At 46.0% G+C, this 21,971-nt stretch overlaps 1 protein-coding gene across 4 annotated transcripts in view; it reads right to left on the bottom strand.

The window, feature by feature from the left end:
* The window catches only part of Aldh-III (Aldehyde dehydrogenase type III), a 180,444-nt gene that overhangs the window by 46,833 nt on the left and 111,640 nt on the right, over window positions 1-21,971 (bottom strand). For all 4 annotated transcript variants that reach the window (XM_075882911.1, XM_037432078.2, XM_037432079.2 and 1 more), the window contains one exon: window positions 10,487-10,602. In XM_075882911.1, the coding sequence (XP_075739026.1) occupies window positions 10,487-10,602 (116 nt within the window). The remainder of the gene's footprint in view (window positions 1-10,486; window positions 10,603-21,971) is intronic.

Below are 21,971 nucleotides of genomic sequence, written 5' to 3'. Positions count from 1 at the left end.
ATAGCAGCTGGATTATTCATGAACTTTTAAAAGCTTTTCTGGAGCGGAGAATACAACAGTGACACCAGCCCGTTTACCAATTTTTTTTTCAGCCGATGCGACTTGTTATGCAGACAAGAGACTGCAACACTCTCCTTTCTCTTTTTTTTTGCCTAGATATGTACACCACTCCGATATTAAATCTTTGTTGAAAGTCTGTGCTCGTTTCTGTCCTTGTTTTTTGCTTCTGTAGTTACGCAGTAACTACTTCTAGGTTGCGCTGTTCCTACATTCGGGGGTTGGGTGTTTGTGCGTGCGCTTATCTTTCGGTGGGCAGAATCGTGTGGCTTGGCCTTTCACCGGAACGACCCTGTTAGTTGCCTGGGCCGCAAAGATCACTTCGCTTGCTGGACAGGCCTTGTATGCGAAAAGAGCACACTTTTCAAACATGGCAAAGTAACAACTGAGACACTCGTTAATTCGCACTCATATCTGTACCTGTGATTACTTTTTGTGCCTCGTTTTTGTTTAAACAGTGCGTTAAGCGTCGAGCTTTAAATGTTGTTAGTTAGCTCTCATTCTGTGTGTGTTGTTTTTGTGCGTCATTTGTGCATGAGCAGCGCACTGCATGTTTCAATCTGATAGCCGTTCTTGGCATTACATTCCAAGTTGTTGCTATCATATTCATTGCTTCACCCTTGCGGCGAAACAACGACTTTTTGTTTACACACGTCCTAGCTGGTCAGGTCCTCCTCGTGCGTTTTAAAACACACTGGCCGTATCCATGAAGTAGTAGCTGACACATGCGAGCATCAAAGTGTGATCCCAGCGATCCGTCTTGTTGGCGCGCTCTCATTGTCGGCCAGCCACTTTTCTATGTGTATGTTATCAGTCCTGCAGAAGGGACCAGGGTCTCTGAAGCGGGTCACAGGAACGTCGCTAAGTGCATTCAGCATAGCCGGGGACTGGATCGATGAAATTGCCTATCAACATGATGGACTGTCCAAGAAGACACCCGCTGCAAAGTTCCGTGGTGTGCTCCACATAAACAGAGCCCCCCCCTCCCCATCAAGGATGTTATGGGTCAGTGGTTCTCGGCCATGGATGTGTTGGGGACTCCTTGTTTGTGGACTGGTGGAAGTGATGGGGGACCCCTTGCAGCGGAGGGGAGGGAAGGGGGGGGGTACATAGGTAAATTAACACCACCGGGGCAAAAAACAGGTGCCTTTCATTGCTACCAAAAACATGAAACAAACGGGCCACATCACTTAATTTTGGACAGTTTATCAATATGTGGCACAGCCACGTATTGATAAACTGTCCAAAAAATGCGGGTGAGGGTTTCGCAGATCATAGAAATGGCTTCGCGGACCCTCATTTGAGAACCACTGTTATGGGAGATGACAGAAAACAGGCGTTTTAACAATATTTATTCACAGCAAATGAAAACGACCAAGATGGCAAAAGCAGGCACCACCAAGCCTTTCCCTTTTTTGTCCTCTAGGTAAGCGGCACATAACAATATACAGCATAGACCACTTATAACGTAACCGCTTATAGTGCGGGACCGAATGTATTACTGCGATTTCAGACTCCCATTTATTTTCCCGTAGAACCCTATGTATATGCATATCGCTTATATATGCCGATTACAATGCAAATGCCTCGAAGTCCGGCAGACAGCCATTACGCGAACGCCCGCCTCAACGGGTTGCGGTGGGTGCCCCGAGAAGTGCCAGGTGTAGCGAAGACACACGCGTGCTTGCACGGAGCACTCTCATTGAGCTATTCGAAACCGTGTGGCGTTTTATCCGTCATTCGGAGTCCTCATCGAATTTGTCGTGTTTTAGGTTAGATGGCAGCACCCCCGCAACGGCATGCATTGTCGAACCGGTCGAACAGACGGTCGGCGGCGCGCTCAGTCGGCCCGCAAGCCTCGCTACATTTGTTCCGTGTGTGTTGCTGCTCCAGATCGATTGGTTGCTTGGCCTACTTTTCTTTCCGACCATGTGATTTTGATGGCTTCGTCGACTTCGTCCACACCTGCAGGTGTCGGCAACAGCAAACAGTTTCGCTGGAAATTAAGTTTGCCATAGTGAAGAAAGTTAAAAGGGGCATCAAGAAAGCTGCTGTGGCGGCAATTTGGAAAAACCGTGACAAGGTGCGACAGCAGCTGGACGTGAATTTTGCTGCATTGTCCAGAAAAAGAATGAGCATGAGGATGTTGATGCTGCCTTATTCCGTTGGTTAAAAAAAAGTGCGGGCTCAAACTGTGCCGATTAGAGGGCTTATTTTGCAAACAATGACCAAGTGCTCGGCTAATCTTTTGGGGTACGATGACTTTAACCCCTTGAATGGCTGGATTCAGCGTTTTAAGGATCGCCATGGAATAACCTGTAGAGTAATTTCTGGCAAAAGTGGTGAAGTTGATGACTCCGCAGCTCAAACGTGGCTGAACAAGAACGTTGAGAGTATGTTTCTGGCCCATCCGGACCGCAACATATACAATGCCAACGAAGCCGGACTGTTTTACAACCTACTGCCTAGTCGTGCACTTTCAATGAGACGGGAGCCCTGCACTGGACGTAAGGCATCGAACGAGCACGTGACAGTTTTGTTCTGCGCCAACTTAGAAAGGTCAGGAAAGCGTCGCTTGCTTGTAATTGGGAAGTATATGTGGTGACGCAGAAGTGCAGCGTTGTTGTCGTATTAGATAACTGCCCTGCTCACAATGTGCACCCAAAGCTTGTGAACGTGAAGCCTGCCAACACCACTGCAAAGAGCCAGCCGTTTGATCAATAGCAACTGTGAAGCGTCTGTACAAAAAGCGCACATGCGAGAAAGTTCTGCTGAACTTGCAGCGGAAGGAACCTGTCAAAGTGGACTTCACAGAAGCTATTTACATGATAACAGCCTCGTGGTGGCAAATGCAGCCGCCTACAATAAAAAAATGCTTTCAAAAAGCAGGTTTCATTCGCCGCACTAACCGTGTGCCCGCTGACGACGAGAACGAACCAGTGTGTGTGGACGAGGGATTCTTCAATTTGGTCAATAACCACGCTATGTCAGAAACCCACTTTTGAAGACTTTTTTGGCGGCATAGATGATGACCCGGACGTGTGCGAAAAGGCTGCAACCGATAAAGACATCGTCGCAGCGGTCCGGGACGACGATGACAAGGTCGTCCTGGAGTCCACGCCTGTCAAGAATTACGACATTCCAGACCTGTCGTGCAAGGAGGCACTGGAGTACACTGAAATGGTATTGCGCCGAAAAACAAGATAATGGACAAAGCTCCCCAACGCCTATGAGCTATTGAACACGAACCGATAGCTAAAGCCAGCAACAAGCAGCGGCAAACTAAAAAACAGCATTTTTTCGTCCGTAGGGAACGTATTAAAGGCGTTTTGTCAATCCACATTGAGTTTTGTCTGCTTCCCGAGAAGACCATTTGAAATGACTGGGCCTGGCTGTGCACAAACACCTTTATAACAGAATACGAACGCTCCCGCGGCATTGTACGATTGTCGCATACACGTGGCTGCGCAGCCCAGATGTTTTACAAATAAGAGGACCTTAAAAACTACTGTTTTGGTAATTCACAACTTTCACAACCAATAGGTGGCACGACTGTACATCCAACATAGCAGTTGTTGAGATTATCACCCCGAGAGAGACTGTACCGGGAAGTACACTTTTGACGAAAGGTGTAGTTCCCTTCGATTTATGTTTTTGAGAAAGTATGGAAGCACTAACATGCTATAATAAGCAAATAAATGCCTGGTAGCACATTGGGTAGATAAATATGTGCGAAATTGTAAATAAGGCCCACAAGTATACGCTCTTCACATTGCTGGCTGTGCGTAATCATGCACAACACCTGGTGTAATGTTGAAAAAGTATTATACTGGGAGCTCAGTACAAATTTCTCAGTACTAAGACAAACATTTTCGGAGATGCGCTTTAACTTACAGTATTGCTTGCACTGCATTTCGCGCAAAGCTTGTTCAGCATACCTAACAGCACAAAATAGAATAAGCACATGAAAAAAATTGTTCTTTAACACCGAAGCACAAGCATCAACTGAGACTTGTCATATTACGAGCTATATGATTTTAGGGTACTTTCTTGATTAATAAAACCATAACAACAGAACATCAAGACAATGAAGTCGGCAAGCAGCAAACGAAAACGGTGGTAAAGTGCAATTTTCATATTTAAGAGGTCACGTTCGCGTCACTATCTTATGTTTTGGTGTTTGAGAAGTACAAAAGATAGCATGGTGTGGGACAGGAACGACAAAAAAAAAAAAAAAAAAAAAACACCATCCGCAAATAAAACCGAACACAGTTGCTGCAGACGTGAAGGTTATGGAGGCACTTCGCAGACGCCTTAGATGTGTAATGACGCAATGAACGTTTTGAAACTGGCCGTTTCATTTTATTCTAGAGGCGGAACGCATTCTGACTTTAGTTTTGGTTTAGTTTACCCAGCGACCGTGTCAAGCAGACGATCTAAGCGCGAAAACTGAAAACCTGGAAGTCGCTGTACTCGTACACAAAATGGGTGCTGCATACATTCACGGGCCTTGGTTATCGGCTCGCTAAACTTAACCTTCTTAACTACACATGGCTTTTCAGGGCACGAATTTAAACGGGAGGCTTACTTTTCCTCCCGGTGTATACGAGCTGTGAGCATAGACTTGCAGTTAACTCAGTCTGCTTTTTTTTTCTTTATACTTTCCGTTTAATTTGATGAACTCAAAGGGTTATGGTAATATCGAGGTCATTTGCATTGTTGAAAAATTACAACAAATGCAGGAAAACAATCGGCAACATCTGCCCTTTGAAGCAGGTCCAAAACTTCATCTCAACAGAGCTTCCGGTCGTCGACACTGAGTGGCGCCACGGTACCTGGAAGTAGCAAATAGTGTAGTGCCGCATATAGTAGTGCAGTTATACGGCACTTCGGTGACCTACGTTATTAGAGGCCTACACTGTACATACAATAAAAAAAAGCTTTTTTTTTTTTTTCAAAGACAAAAGTGGGGGGTGGGTTCATTATGCGAGTAAATTTATCACGAAAGTAATACAGTACTCACGAGTCCCAAATATTAACTTTGATTCCTCTTGGTTGACGATTAGAAAAGTATAGATTTAGACAATGTCTTCTTCGAATAAAAACTTTATTCTTCTGGCAGTTCAAGAACTTCTGCATATGCTTCTATCCCATGCATACGCAAGGCCGCTACCTAAAAATGAGCTCTTCAGCCAGCTGAAGCTACTCTACATGGAGCTTTTCCAAGATCCTGATATTTTCCTGTTTTCAGTGCATGGAAACTTTTCCTGGTTGATGTATGTACAGCTGATCTCCTGCCCCAGTCACAAGCTTGAGCATACAAAAGGGCACGATGCAGCTATTTTCACCTTGCAAAACAACTTCCACTTGACATGAATGAAGCCATTCTATGCAACCTCACGAACTTCTGGTCCATTGCCATTATGTGATGATGATGACACAGTGTCTAGCCTTCCTGACGGAAGGCAGTTGGCAACCCGTTTTTTTTTTTGGTCATGCGCAGACAATTTTCGGACTCAATTTATTGGGAGAAAAATGCGTGTTAGAATAGGTTTTCTTCAAGTTGAGAATAAAGGTTCTCTCACACCTGCCTGAACTATGTAACGCTGCCATTGGCAAGAATAATTTAATCTACCTTCCATGTAGAAGCAGCACATGGTCATGTTGTGGACTCGTTTTTTTGTGCAAGGCTGAGTGCCACTGCCTGTATTCTCAGTTTTTCAATTATACAATGCCCGGGCTATACAGCGGTTTTGTGTAGTCCCTTGAAAGTCATAATCTGGGTTCCACTGCACGATTTTCTTTTACTAAGGTGAAGTATCTCTCGTATCCAGCGTTGCTGTGTGGTATAGAGAAGGCTCCAACCACTACCACCGAGATACACACAAATTTCTGAAGACCGTCTGAGCTTCTAAGCTGGGAGATGGCATTTCACTGTGGATCAGGCCACTCCTCTTTTAGCATATCTGGAGGAATTACAAAAGCTCGCAACATCACAAATTACATTATCAGCAACTTGAGAGCTTCTTGAATGATGCATTAATGCTCGCCTTTCCATGACATCACAATACAGCCAAACTCTGCGGTATACTGCCTTAAAAAGACTTGAAGATACTTCTTGCCTTGTTTACAAAGTGCCATGGTTATAACGACTCACTACACCATGCACCCACGTGCTGAAGCCAACAAAAAAAATTCCTGATGAGCACATGAAGGTGGCCAAGTGCTGCCTGCAGCAAAAGCTGGCAAATGTGGGAGAAACTGTTGGGAGAATCTCACCCCAGCACCATGCTAGGACTACTCCAGGCAGCTGAGTAGGCAATCTCCTGGTGCATAGATGAAAGCAACAACGGTGCTGCATTCGCTTAATGAACCTTTCTAGACATCGCAGCGCCACGCCTTCCTCTGGTGGATCAGCGCTGGGGCATTATGGGAGAGCGGAGCCCCGGCGGTCAGAGCAGACGACGCTTTCCCGCTTTCATCGCACATCGCGAGTGGTTTTGGCTGGCGTAAGGAGCTGCTATTGTGAAAAAACGCTTCTTATTATCACTCTGACTTTCATTCATGCATACTAGACTGTGTTGTTCGTCGCAAATAACTGTAATCATCACTGAACATGCCAAATAAAGAAAGCGGCGGACACACTTGCTCAGTTTTGGGATGTGATAATACGTCACTGGACGTTTCATTCATTGCTTACCCGCCACGGTGGTCTAGTGGCTAAGGCACTCGGCTGCTAGCCCGCAGGTCGCGGGGTTGAGTCCCGGCCTTGGCGGCCGCATTTTCGATGGCGGCGGAAATGCTTTAGGTCCATGTGTTTAAATTTCTGGAGCCCTCCACTACAGTGTCTCTCATAATTGCATGGTGATATTGGGGTGTTAAGCCCCCAACACATATTATTCATTCATTGATTGGTGCTACTTCATGGCTTCGATGTTTGTGGTACTGTAGCTAAGCTTGACTTTTGTTATCTGTGTCCTCACTATGATTACGAGGCTGGGATCCTACACTTGCAGCTTACCCTGTAATTAACTACGCGAACTTATTAAGGAGAGAGGCTTAGACACCGCGTTAAAAACTCGCAGGGTCGCCTATTCATCCCCCTAAGATGATTTGATGGAGAAGGCTATCTTCTTTTTGTTCTCAGTCGATGTACTGATATCACCTACCCAGTCAGTCTATGACTGTCAGCAGGGTTTTACCGTGGGTGCGAACCCGTGTTGAGACACGACTGGGGGAAAGCACTGGTGTAGCTTGGGCGTGGGCAGATGCCGCTGTGGCTTGAAGAAGGCCAGTGCTCCTTTTGCACCCCCTGGCCGACGCCTCAGCCCGCCACCATCCACACCACCCTTTGAAAACTTGCTGTACTTAACGAGGTTTGGAATGCCTCCAAAAAGGGAGGCAGTGCAAAACTGATTTTGCATTGCCTCTATGGTAAGATCACATTGCACCAAGCTCGGATGTCATGCGATGGCGTGATCACATGAATTCACGTGATGTTTTGATGACGTCACAATTTTTGGCGATGTCTGATGTCATATATGTTGTCATCACGCAGTGGTTCTTTTTGATCACTCGACGTCGCTGACGTGGGACGCAAACGGTCGAGTTTCACGTTTTATGAGGCATTTAAGGTTTCCGCTTAAAAACAAACACTGACCGTTGGAAGCTTTGGCGTCCCGCGGTGTCGGCGTCAACAGGACTGATGCAAAAATCATTGCGTGATGGCGTCACCACACGACGTCATCATGACATCACGGATCACCAGAATGTGTAAGATCATGATGAGGGTGCCATGATGACGTCATGAAAATACATCGTCTCTTTGGACTGCTTTCTGTGTGATCGGCCTACCAATCACGGAGTCCGAGCCGAACCAGGTCAGGTGCTGAAAGTTTGGAATGCCTCCAGTCCTAAATCAGTGCAAAGCCACTTTATGTGCAGAAAACAATCGCGGGGGGGGGGGGGGGGGGGAGTACCAGTAAATTGACTGAACAAAAAGAGAGACGGCTGTCGCCTTCAGGTCACCTTGGGTCAATGCACAAGAAACCCTACGAGTTTTTTTTTTTGTGATGTTAGGTAATGTTGATTTTACTGTTTACTGCATGGTTATGTTCAATCGCATCTGCTTTTGATTGACCATAAACCTAGAGGCCTCACCTATTTTTGCTTCGCGCATCTCTCGCTCTGTCTCTTTTTTTTTTCTCTGTGTCAAGGCAAAGAGTGCTAGTTGTAGTTTCATGATTATCGATACAAAAGCTACACTCGCCGTCAGTTTCTTTCACATCGTCAGCGTATGCAAGCGCTGCTGTGGCTGTCTATACCTTTCCCACACTGAATGAGGCTTTGCCCATTGCTTTTAAAGTAATTCTGACCATTAACAGCCTTCCACAGCAGCGTTTTTTTGGCTTAAACCATTTGTGCCCAGATAGTGAGTGCACATTAGCACCGCAAGAATGTTCATGCTGCACAATGTTTCCTTCTGAATATGCCTGAGGAGAGTTCCTCAGATGTTTTGTCCTTAAACTTTTTGGCAAAGGTGAAAGGAATGGTTGTGTGTTTTGGGCAGCTTGGAGAGGCAGATGTATAAAAACGACGAATTGCTAAGTTAACATAATTATAAACTGTAATGAAACAAGAGATCATGAGAGATGAAATGGTAAAATAGGCTATTGTGTGAATTATGCACACTGACACTCATTCCGTTGTACATTTCTTCCAATTGTTAACTTGTCATGACCTTTGCGCAGTCAGGTCCAAAATTCTTAAGTTCATTTCCAACTCACAGTCGTGGAAACAGGAACTACGCAGAGACAGCAGGTTTTACGCTGTTTGAAAGCAAATACTTCATGCGAAGTATCCACTCTATGAACGTACTGTTAGCTGCTTTTTACTACTCTCAGCGTCCCAAGCGCAAAATTGCTTACACGCAGCATTTCAAAGAGGCAATTAGTATTCAAATATGCACAGAATAGTGAGGCTTGAACTCATTTATAAGGGCGAATTTCGACATTATCATTTGCGAAGTGCATGGTCTTGCACTGCTTACCGTGCCGAAGCGTATTAAGAGGGACAGTCCCTGACATAAAGTACTAATAATGAAGCTGTACGGTCACACTGAGAATAAAACAAAAGACGAAAGGTTCCGCTAAGCGAAAATACAATCAACAAAGCACAGGGGACTCGCCGCGAAAGCCGAGAAAAATTTCCAATTCAATGAGCCTTTTCCGGGGTACGTGAGCAATTTCCCAAGTCATTATTAAGTCAAGGATTGATTGATTTGTGGGGTTTAACATCCCAAAACCACGCCATGATTATGAGACGCTGTAGTAGAAGGCTCCGAAAATTTCGACCACCTGGGGTTCTTTAACGTGCACACAAATCTGAGCACACAGGCCTACAACATTTCCACCTCCATCGGAAATGCAGCCGCCGCAGCCGGGAATCGATCCCGCAACCTGCGGTTCAGCTGCCGAGTACCTTAACAACTAGACCACCGCGGTGGGGCATTAACAAGTCAAGGATACTAGTGTATTTTGACTGTATATTGCTGTGCGTGGTGCCTCTTTTGTGAATGCAGATTGAAGCAGGGTTATGACGCGAGATATTCCCGCAACGATGCGTTCGTACGCTTGCTCGCTGTGGGAAACGGGGTGAGCCAACGCTTTCGCAGCAGACGACACTTCGCTGGCGCTCCGGTTTCCCATAATGCTTTGCAGCCGCCGTAGGAGGGCACGCGTGAATTTCTAGAAAGGTACATTACTCTACTATGAGCTTGAATTTTGCTTTACCACTTGACTGGCTATGATTCATAGACTCTTCGTTGCTCACCATGTCAATTGACGTCAAGCAGTATAATTCGAGTGAATTTTTCTGCAGCTCCGACACTATGAGGCCTGACCAGGAAAAAGGTTTCGCCAGACATGGTGCATTTTAGGGAGATTTCGGTTCCCGTCCTACCAGTCCATAAAAATTCCGGAGTTTCCTGGACAATTTGGTAGGCTTGGCAAATAAGTATGCTCCTTTGATAACAGATCAAAATTCTCTTCACTATGGAGATCAATGAGACAATATCATATGTGACGAGCGCAAGCAATTGAGTTGTTAGTGCGCAAGGTCCTTACAAGTCTAATTCATCTATGCAGCGCATCGTTACAATGCCATACCAAGTAGCTCCAGTGAAAGCACTTTTAAATGTCCACGGCTGTCTCACCCATGACATTCTGTAATGCAGTCAACTGACAGACTGATTTCCACACCACTGCTCTTCTAGCCTACGACAGAGAGATATGAATCAAGGGCACAAGTGATGTGCATGAAATAAGCCGTATTACTGCGCATACACACCTGCTTTAAAGAATTAGCGCCGTTACAAGATCAGAGAAGCAGCGCTCTGGTGGCCCGAGACTCCAAAGCAAGCTTCACTCACCAGACAGATGAACCAGGGTGTCGTTGGCACACATGCTTCCACTGGTAGTTTCGTACATGAAGTGGTCAATCACTTTCTGCCGTGATGCAAACACATACAATGTTAGCGGCTTCTCCCTGCGAAATCATTTCGGAACAGATATTATGCCTTGCACAGTTTCCAGCACAGGACATATGGCACTGTCTGGAATTAACTTTACTACAGGCTTCTATAAGTGCACGTCCATCAGTTATTCAACTCTCCCTCTTTGAGGTCATGGGGCACGAATGCCACAAAGAGCACAAGCCAAGGACCAGCACATTCACCAATTTCAGTTCACAATTTCAGCAGCAGAATCAGCCAGTCAAGTGATGGCAGGCACCAATGCATGTGCGAGCAAAACTAATCGCCAACAATCCGACCATAATAAATTATATGCAACTCTGTTCACAGCATGCAAATGTGCCGTCATAAGTATACTGCAATAGACTTGTGCAAATATTAGAGCACACCAAATATATGAATGTTGACGTATTCGAATTCACTTAGATTTAAATCTTATCAGGAGTTCCTCTAATCAGAAATGCCCCCAAAAACCAAATGCTAACATGCGAGTACGCCCAAATATGTTGCTTGAAAACACTGAATGAAATATACTTATAATGTGGAGGAAAGGAACAAGAAAAAGCACTTATAATTAGCACTTGATTTCACGGGTTCATAATACATAATGTAACGAACAAATACAGCGCCGGAAGCTAAAACAGCTATATATTAATGGCAAACTTGTGCCCGTCAATTAAATACACAAAGGTTCCCAATGGCACCCTGCCACACAATGGCACCCTGCCATTTTAAATGAACTTGAGACTTTTTTAAAAGCTGTGTTTCATTTAATACAAACTTCGGGATAAAGCGAACGGATGCCGCGTCAGGCTCAGGTTTGTTATAAGCCGGCTTGACAGTATGTGCGACCCGCACAGCACAACGAACCAAACAACAACACCTTTTCATCCAGTGGACTCCTTCCGGCAGCACAGAAGGAATTCTGTCATCACAAGCAGTTATGCTGTGCGACATGAATTCATCGAGCGGGAGCAAGAGAAATGACAGTCGGGTATACCTTTAAATTTTTCGCACTTTCGTCATCAAAAATGGCAGGTTGTTGGGGGGTGTGGTCCACGATGCTGGCGGGCATCCATCAACACTTCGTGAACACTGCATCATGGATCCACGTTTTCCACACGCCACGGACCGGGATATCACTTCATAAACAGTGAGGTCAAGTCACGTGCCTAATCGGACAGCTATAAAAGCACCCGACAAGCTGTACTTCACCAGTGAGCAAGGCAGCAGCGAGCCCGGCAACATGCTGAGCAATCCTTTTTGCCTCATGCTACAGGTCAGTAGATACATGTCAACTCGTGGTTATCGGTCAGATAACCGATTTTTGTTGCTGCTGCCCTGCCCACTGTGTGTATAGCATAGCATAGCACTGTGTGTCTAGCATTTTTGTCAGCATAGTTAGTCCGCTTATCAGAGATTTTTTGGTTTGCGGAGACGTAGAGGAAAATCCTGGTCCATCAGAGATTAACATCCTATAAAAACTCCTACTAAACGGGCAAAGTAAAATCCTTACAACTATACAGGAAATACAAGTAAAGCGAAATGAAGTGCCAAATAACCCATCGAAACCAACAGAAAGGACTGATCATACTGAATGTCGATTGAGTGGCTTCAATTTGCCGAGCTCGAAGGTTGATCGCATCGAATCATCAATAGCACACTTTGGGGAACGATTCCGTAAGGTTATTGAAGGTGCTGAAGATTTAAAAAACAGAAGCAGGAGAAATAACCTAATAATTTATGGCTTACATGAAGCTCCATCTGAGACAACACAAGACTTGGAACGGAAAGTAAAAGACGAAGTATCATATGAAAAACTAGGAATAAATGTAACCGGCATTAAAAGGTGCCACAGGCTTGAAAGAAAAAGCAAAAATAAAACCCGTCCAGTCATTCTTGAATTTCTTGACTAGCGCTAAGAGAGTGCCCTGCTTAAAGCGTCGCATAAATCACAGTGGACTCCAAATAAACGAAACTCACTTAAACGAAAATGCCTCATTAATAGAACTAAACGGGCTCATATGGCTGGATTTCTATGTGTTGCGCAGTAAAAATCATTGGTTAATCCAAACAGTGCTTATTGGTCACCTATGGTCAAACGGCACAAACTCTAAACACAGCATAGACTCGCTCATGCCAAAGGTAGTCTCACAACCATGGCAACACAACACCTTGAGATCGAGACAAGTCAATCCAGTAGCCATTCTCGCTTGTGGCTGTGGGAGCCATGGAGCATAGCCTCCTAGATTTCCCTTGCCTGCCGTATTATCGGCGGTCACTTGGGAAGCGGCCGTTGTCGGAACTATGGTGGTGGCGCTACTTAAGTAGGGGTGTCTTCAAATAAGTTTTTGCGTTTTTGGAGCTTATATGAAATAAAAATAATGTAAAAAGTTTTAAAAAGGTGTAAACGTAATTATAATTAACCTTAAGTAAGCGCCGTCGTTATAGATGACAGGCGTTTTGCGCTCATTCAGCAGGCAACCCCTTGAATACAAGGCATAGTCTCTGAAATTAGCTAACGCCAAAATCGCTGATCTCAAAGGCCAAGTACAAAGACCTTTACTCCTACATAGGTAGCGCCGCCATAGATTACGGGCATTTTTGCTCATCCGGCAGGCAAGGGAAATCTAGGAGGCTATGCATGGAGGAAGGAAAAATATGGTGGGAAAAGAGTCAGCGAGTCAATTGTGCGTTAGGCCTGTTTGTGCGGCTAAGTGCGGTGGATCACGGTATTTTAGCCCGATGGAAAGAAAGCGGTCGCACCATGCCCTCTCGCTTGAAAAAAAAAAAAGCTGCAAATTCTTCAGGAGCTCGATCCAAGCGGCCTGCCCAAGATAGAGATGGCAAAAAAATAGAGATGGCTCGTGCCATCTAGATAGATAGAAAAGATAGAGATGGCTCGTGCCTGGGAGCAAGTGAAGGCAACAAATATACACAGATGCTTTCACCATGCTGCTTTTCAAGTGCAAGAAGCAGTACCTGATGAAGGAGAAAGCCCTGCTGATGCCGAAAATGAGACTATTCAGTCAGGTCGTGCCCTTTGCACCTTTTATGCTGCAGAACTACGAATCAATTGATGAAAATGTTCGTACCTGTCGTCAAGAGACTGTCTAAGAAATGATTGCTGAAGTGCAAGATGGGGATCAATTTTTCAGCGATGAATGTGATGATACTGCCAGTGCAGTGGTGCCACCAGACCATTCAGCTAAAGAGGCTGTTGAACTTTTGCAGCGCTATTTCGAGCATGAGGCTTGTCCAGAATTTCTAGCTAGTTTGTCAGGCATGGGTGCGTATCTTGTGAAAAAACAACTCAAGCTTGCCAAACAAACCACTCTTAACTCCCTTTTTTCCCCTACTCATTCTCATGAGTAAGGTGAGGTTTGTGCAATTTGAACAAAGGTCTTGGTTCACTAAATAAGTGTACTTTGCTTAAATGAAACTTCTGATAAAGGGAACAGTTTTATGGATCTCCTTCGAGTTCCCTTTAAGAGGAGTCGACTGTAAAAGGTAACGAGTAACTATCTGAAGACTTTTCTAGGCGTGTACAGGATACTCAAAGGTTTTTATGGGAGAGTTCTCAGAAGGAAAGGCAGAAAAACATGAAAGTAAGACTGGTTTATGATAAGTTGGGCATTGACGGGACATTATTTGGTTGGAATTTCAAAAAAGGATTCTGTTACAAGGCACAGAAATCGGGTCCTCATAAATGACAGTCTAAACCCAAGCGTAGCCCTTTTGGAATACTTAATGTAAATTGTAGGAGCATGTTAAACAAGCGTACAGAGTTAGAAGGAATTATTACATTGTATAACCCAGATATTGTTATTCTGACAGAAACATGGTTAATTAAGAAATATATAATGGCGAGTTCATTTCACTCAGGCACAACGCGCTGAGAAAGGACAGGGGAGGCAGGGGCAGCGGTGTCACCATCCTACTCAAGCAGAGCATCAAGCTGGTAAAAATGCCCGATTTAGTAGATGTTGAATGCATTTTTTGTAAGGTCTACCATGAAAATGTTACATATATTATAGTTGCTCTGTACGAGCCTCCTAGCTCTGTTGTTGACGTTTTTGATTCCCTAAAGCTCTACATGAGCGAGCATAAACCAAGTGACTGTATTATTATTTTAGGAGATTTTAACTTGTCAAACATTAATTGGGTGATGTCGCTCAATAATTATAAGGACACTTTAGGAGAAGACATGCTTGACATTGCCTTCTCTTTTAACTTGACACAATTAGTTGATACATATACCAGAAAATAAGGTGATTCCGAATCAATTCTGGATCTTTTCTTTGCAAGTTAAAACTTAAGTAGTCAATAAGTGTATGATGTATTTTCCGGTACATAGGATCACGAGGCTGTCTTAATAACAATAAATATTATGAACTGGAAAGACACTTGTAACTCTGCCAGTGTTCGGAACTTTTCCAGAGCTGTTGTTTCCATTATACACATGCTTTCATTTTACATATTCTTTTTCAGACAGCGTTGTAGATGTTAAGGATTTGTGGGATCGCTTTAAGTATATAATAATGACTGCATTGACAAGTATGCACCACGTATAGTTGAGAAGAGAAAAAAAATCATAGTTACTTGGGACACACCGAGATTGAAAAGGCAGCTAAAGAGGTGAAACAACAAAATGAAAATGATAAAATGTGTTTTGCCAGGTGAAAGGCAGAAGTTTCTCTCTTTCATCCAAGCTTCACAACCAGCTATCTGTTGATAAGCAACATTGCTATAGAGAATCACTGCCTAAATTCATCACGGCCTCTCCAAGGAAATTTTGGCGGGAAGTGTCACCAAAGATCAGCGATGTGATGTATTTGAAGTTAATGATATTCACTTGCAAAATGAATAAATAATCGCGAACTCGTTTAATGGGAATTTCCACTCCATTTTTACCTGTGATGATGGTGTGTTACCTGTTTTGGAGAACTCTTCACCCGCCATTTCCTATGTGTTAATAAGTGAGCGGGGACTTTTACACATGCTTTTAAAACTGGATGAAAAGAAAAGTTCTGGCCCTGATGATATATCCAACGCTTTCCTAAAAAGATATGCTAATGAATTGCAAAATATTTGCATATTGTGTTTTTTCATTTATTAGAAGAGCGGTCAACTCCCAAATGACTGAAGAACAGGCAGAGTGATACCACTTCATAAAAGTGGTGCCAAACAGTGTATAAAAAATTACCGACCTACCGTATTTACTCGATTCTACCGTGCCCTCAACTGTAACGCGCACCCGATTTTTACGACAGAAAAAAAAAGTAGACATCCATTGCAACGCGCGCCCATTTTTCTCGCTGGCCCGCACGATCACACCACTCAAAGAAACGACTCCTTTCGGGAGCGTCTTCCATTTAAATATGAGGTACGGGGGAAGCTTGTGCCCATCTGACGTATAACAGAGCATTGCCGTCACTTTTTTTTTTTACCGTGAACCTATGTCAGCACGCGAGCTTGCTTCGCCCCCTTCTCGACGGTTGTGGTGCCAGGCATGTCGAAGTAAAGAGGCGCTAATCGGTATTCCCGATTTGCCTAAGCAGGTAGCCGTTGTTGTGCCGCAAGTTTAGGACGAACCTCTGAAAACTGCAAAGCTTTTCATCGTACTCCTCCGCAAAACTTTTCGCATATGCCCGTTCGCCTTCGGAGGAAAAAGCCTTGCCTCTTCATAAAGTTAGATAGCCAGCACCAGCTCGCTTTAAACTGGCTCCGCATTAGACCTTTTTTTAAGGCTAACTGCATAGCCCGCACTTGGAGCAGTTCTGTTGTCACGGGCCGCTGTGCCGCTCGCTGCTCAAGCACATACTCGCCGAGCACCTTTCAATTTGCGGAAACCGACCCTGCTGTGGTCCACTGAAGTCTTTGCGTGAAGCTTTGCTGTCGACAATCTTCTGCTTTTGTTTCCGCCAGTCCCTCACGCACGTTTCGGGAACTCCGAACGACCGCGATGCGGCCCGATTTCCGTCCGTTTCTGCACACGCGATGACTGTTCTTTTAAAAGCGGCATCGTGGCGCACTAGAGTTTTTGGAGTCGGCCCTTCCATGCCGTCGATGCTAATGCACTACAAGATGATGAACTCCTCAGCACACCTACAAAGTGCTGCACATGGGAAACACATAGGCAGAAATGGCCGACGCGCCATGCCGACGCACGTATGGGGCGGCCATTTTGGAAATGCCGATGGCAATAGAATGACCGTATTCATTTTTTTTCGTACTCGATTCTAACGCGCATGCGATTTATGAACTCGCTTAACCGAAAAAAAGGTACGCGTTAGATTCGAGTAATTATGGTATATGTTTAACACCTAGCAGCTGCAAAATATTAGAGCACATTATACATAAACACATCGTGGAATTTTTCGATGCAAATGAAATCTTGACAGAATGCCAGCATGGATTTCGGAAACGGTACTCAACTTATACACAACTAGTAGCCACCATTCATGATATGTCTGTGTCAGTAAATAATGTTAAACGAATTGATGCCATTTTCATGGACTTTTTGAAAGCTTTTGACAAAGTATAACACAGTAAACTATTATGTAATTTACGTTGTCTGCTTAGAAACTTCCGTCTAGTTAATTGGATTTTAGTGTACCTAAACAACTGCCATCAGTTTGTTGCATTTAAAAGCCATTAATCTAACCACCTGCCAGTGCGATCAGGTATCCCGCAGGGGTCGGTCCTATGGCCAATCCATTTTCTTATATAAATGATATAGTAAAAGACATCTCTGTCAAAATAAAATTGTACACGGACGACTGTGTTGTTTATACAGAGGTTAACGATCAATTGAACCAGGCACTCTTAAAGAATGATTTACGGCGTGTTGCTTCATGGTGTAACCAATGGCAGATGTGTATAAACTCCAACAAGACTGTTTTCATGTGGATAACTTGAAAAAAAAAAAAAAAACGCCCTTAATTTTTACATCAATTTTAACAGTACGGGTTTGTCTGAAGTGCAGAAATATTGCTACAAGCATGTTGATATTTTGTGGGATGATGCGCGAGTGTGCCTGACGAAGAGGAAGAAAGGCGCTCTCTGCTTGTTCGCTGGTGAACCGGTCACGCCATTACTGCTGGTTTTAAGTAAATCTCTTCCACAGCCTCGACGATACGGTGTCGTGTCTTATTCGTAACATATTTGGTGGAGGTGGAACGTTCCCCGTCCTCACCACGAAGCTTCGCAGTGGCCGCACCGTTCCGTCTCCGGCCATGGCTACCAATGACAACCCGCCAGCGTCTCCATCTGTAGCTTCAGCCACTACATACCTGACGATGCCCTACCCGCCTGATCCTGGTACATTCTCCGCACAACCTGGGCTTGACGTCGACTACTGGCTCCGCATGTATGAGCGTGTTAGCCAGACACACCGATGGGATCCTACCATGATGCTCGCGAACTTAATCCTTTACTTGGACGGCACCCCACGTGTTTGGTTTGACGCCCATGAGACCGAGATCACCAGCTGGGATATCTTGAAGGAGCGACTACGCGACATCTTTGGGGACCCGTCTGGTCGCCAAATGGAAGCGCGAAAATAACTCGCCACTCGGGTGCAGTCCTCAACCGAGTCGTATGTCTCGTACATACAGGATGTGCTCGCGTTGTGCCGGAAAGTAGACGAGCAAATGCCAGAGAGTGACAAGGTGGGTCACATACTCAAAGGCATCGCGGACGATGCCTTCAACTTGCTCGTGTACACTAACGTCACGACCGTCGATGTGATTATTAAAGAATGCCGCCGCTTCGAAAGGGCAAAAGAATGCCGCCGCTTCGAAAGGGCCAAAAGCCGCCGTGTCCAGCCTCAATTTACGCGCCTACCAAACACGGCTGCTACATCTACCTGCGCCGATCTCATTGCCACGCCACCCATGCAGGAGAACGTGACACGTGTAGCTCGACGGGAGCTTGAGGCGTCAAGTCCGGCACCATTTCCTTCACTTCCACTCGACCATGGCACCACACAAACGCCTCCGGCGGTCTCCGTTATTCAAGCCGTCGTGAGGCAAGAAATTGCAAAGCTCGGATTTCCTGTGGCCTGCTCTGTCTCCCGACCCGCATCCACACCGATGACAATAAATGCACCGCACCACGACTCATATTTTCTTCCGCGATCCCGCAATCCGACGGAATGGAGAACAGCAGACGACAAGCCAATTTGCTTCCGCTTTCACCGGGTTGGCCATGTCTCCCGCTACTGTCGCAGTACTTGGACGCCCCACCCTTGGAGCCAATTGTCTTCTCCTCGGCCATACGCCGACCCCCGTCAGTATTCACCCAGCCGTGAGTATCCTGCTTCCGATGCACCTTACAGCCGCTCTACCACTCGTTCCCCATCACCTCAACGCCGCCGTTCGCCGTCGCCTGAACCCCGCCGCTATCCATGGCCGACTAACTACGGATCTTCCCGGACGAAAAAATATATGATGCAGCTCCTGGAGGTAGTGCTGCACCAGGTGCGAGTGACCCAAATCCTCCGTTGACGCTCCCTACCAATAAGAACTTACTGGAAGTGTATGTCGACGGTCTTTCTTTGACGGCCTTAGTTGACACTGGAGCTCAGGTGTCGATCATGAGTGCTCGTCTCTGTCGCCACCTCAAAAAAGTACTCACGCCTGCCGCAACACAAGCCGTCCGTGTCGCCGATGATGAAACTGTGGCCGTCATTGGAATGTGTACTGCGCGTATTAGCCTTGCTGGCCGCCATGTTCCTGTTTTATTTACCGGGATCGACAATTTCCCTCATGATCTCATCTTCGGGATGGACTTCTTATCAACGCATTCGGCGCTCATTGACTGTTCCGCCGGCACTCTCTGTTTAGAACTTCCTCTTCCAGATTCTTGCCCCGAGATGCCGAAAAACCTCTGTACCACAGACTTCAGTCGGATACCGCCAAAAGCCCTCATATTCATTGAATTGGCAACAAGTTCACCTGTTGTTGACGGTGAATATGTTGTCGCACCCATTCCTGAGGTTCACCTGGCACGCGACATCACTGTGCCACACTCCGTCGTAACTATGGCCTCTAACCGAACATGTCTGCCCATTATCAATTTTGGTTTCATGCAGCAAGTACTACCAAACGGAATTTCAGTAGCCACGCTTCAACTCTTTATAGATGCCCACGTCACCGCTTTTGCGGCAGACGCATGCTCTGATCTTCCATGTCGCCCGCAGGATGCCACATCCCTCGATGCGGCCTTGCGGCCCATGATCGACCCGAAACTCCAACCTGAGCAAACCGACGCCCTATTCCGCCTTTTGGCTTTCTACCGCGACATATTTGACATCGACACCAGTCCACTCGGTCAGACTTCCCTCGTGAAGCACCGCATTAATACTGGTGATTCTTCTCTCATTCACCGCCGACCCTACGCGGTGTCTGCCATAAAGCGTAAGGTAATTCAAGAAGAAGTCAACAGGATGCCAGCCAAAGCAATTATTGAACCCTCCTCTAGCCCTTGGGCATCTCCCGTTGTGCTCGTTAAAAAGAAAGATGACACGTGGCGATTCTGCGTTGATTACCACTATCTTAATCGAATCACGAAAAAGGACCTTTATCCTTTGCCCAGAATTGATGAAGCCCTCGATTGTGTTAATGGCAAGCGAAACTTTTCTTCAATTGACCTACGTTCTGGCTATTGGCAGATTGCGGTAGACGAGAAAGACCAAGAAAAGACTGCGTTTGTTAACTCTCGACGGCCTATACCAATTCAAGGTGATGCCGTTTGAGCTATGCAACGCCCCAGCCACGTTTCAGCGTATGATGGACTCGCTATTGCAAGGGTTCAAGTGGTCAACATGCCTGTGCTACCTGGATGATGTCCTTGTATATTCGCCTACATTTGAGACGCACCTCCAGCGTTTGTCAGCGGTTCTCAACATCTTCCGCACAGCTGGCCTTCAACTAAACTCGTCGAAATGTCACTTCGGCCGCCAGCAGATTACGATGTTGGGCCACCTTCTCGACGCATCAGGTGTGCAGCCTGACCCAGAGAAAATTCATGCCGTCACGAGCTTTCCTGCGCCCCAGTCTGTCAAGGATGTCCGGAGCTTTGTGGGACTTTGTTCCTATTTTAGAAGCTTCGTGAAAGATCTTGCAACAATCGCTCGACCACTCACTGACCTTCTGAAGAAAGACGTGACTTTTGCGTGGGGTTCCGCTCAAGCTACCGCTTTTTCTCAACTCATCAACCTCCTCACGACTCCACCTATATTGGCGCACTATGACCCGTCTGCTCCGACAGAAGTCAGAACCGATGCGAGCGGTCACGGGATTGGAGCCGTCTTAGCCCAACGCCGGCAGGGACATGACTGAGTCATGGCATACGCTAGCCGCCTTCTCACAGCTGCCGAGCGCAACTATTCAATAACAGAGCATGAAAGTCTTGCTCTTGTTTGGTCCATCACGAAGTTCCGCCCATATTTATATGGCACGAGCTTCTCTGTAATAACGGACCACCATGCGCTATGTTGGCTTTCATCACTGAAGGATCCTACTGGCCGGCTTGGGCGCTGGGCTCTGCGACTGCAAGAGTATACCTACACGGTAACGTACAAGTCCGTACGCCTACATCAGGACGCAGACTGCCTGTCCCTCTACCCGGTTGCCGAGTCGAGCACTACGCCTGACGCCGACACCGAGCCTTGCGTCTTTTTTCTTTTGCAAATGACATGCATCGATGACGAACAGCGCCATGATGCGTCCTTGCGTGCTATCATTGAGCGCCTCGAATCGCGATCTTCCGATCAGTCCTATCGTTCATTTGTCCTCCATGATGGCGCATCATACCGCCAAAGTTTTGAGCCGGATGGACCGGCCCTGCTGCTTGTCATTCCGAAACACCTTTGCTCGGAAGTTCTACATGAACTTCATGACCTTCCGACTGCTGGTCACCTTGGTGTGTCATGCACTTACGACCAAATACGCCGACGCTTCTTTTGGCCAGGCCTTGCACGCTCAGTCAAAAGATACGTTGCGGCTTGTGAGAAATGCCAGCACCGCAAAACACCATCGACGCTTCCCGCCAGATGCCTTTAACCACTTGACATTCCGTCAGAACCGTTCTTCCGCGTTGGCTTGGACCTACTTGACCCTTTCCCCTTGTCTTCCTCGGGTAACAAGTGGATAGCCGTGACCACCGACTACGCCACGCGTTATGTCATCACACGAGCTCTTTCAACAAGCTGCGCCACAGATGTCGCCGACTTCCTCCTCAAGGACGTAATTTTGCAACACGGAGCCCCACGGCAGCTGCTTACAGATCATGGCCGCACCTTTTTGTCGAAGGTCATAGCCGACATCTTCCAGTCCTGTCAAACGAGACACAAGCTGACTACGTCATTCGGACCGCA

This window comes from Rhipicephalus microplus, unplaced genomic scaffold (assembly GCF_043290135.1).
Source record: "Rhipicephalus microplus isolate Deutch F79 unplaced genomic scaffold, USDA_Rmic scaffold_14, whole genome shotgun sequence".
NCBI lineage: Eukaryota > Metazoa > Arthropoda > Arachnida > Ixodida > Ixodidae > Rhipicephalus > Rhipicephalus microplus.
Note: the sequence above shows the minus strand (reverse complement) of the source record. Positions and strands in the feature narration are given on the sequence as shown.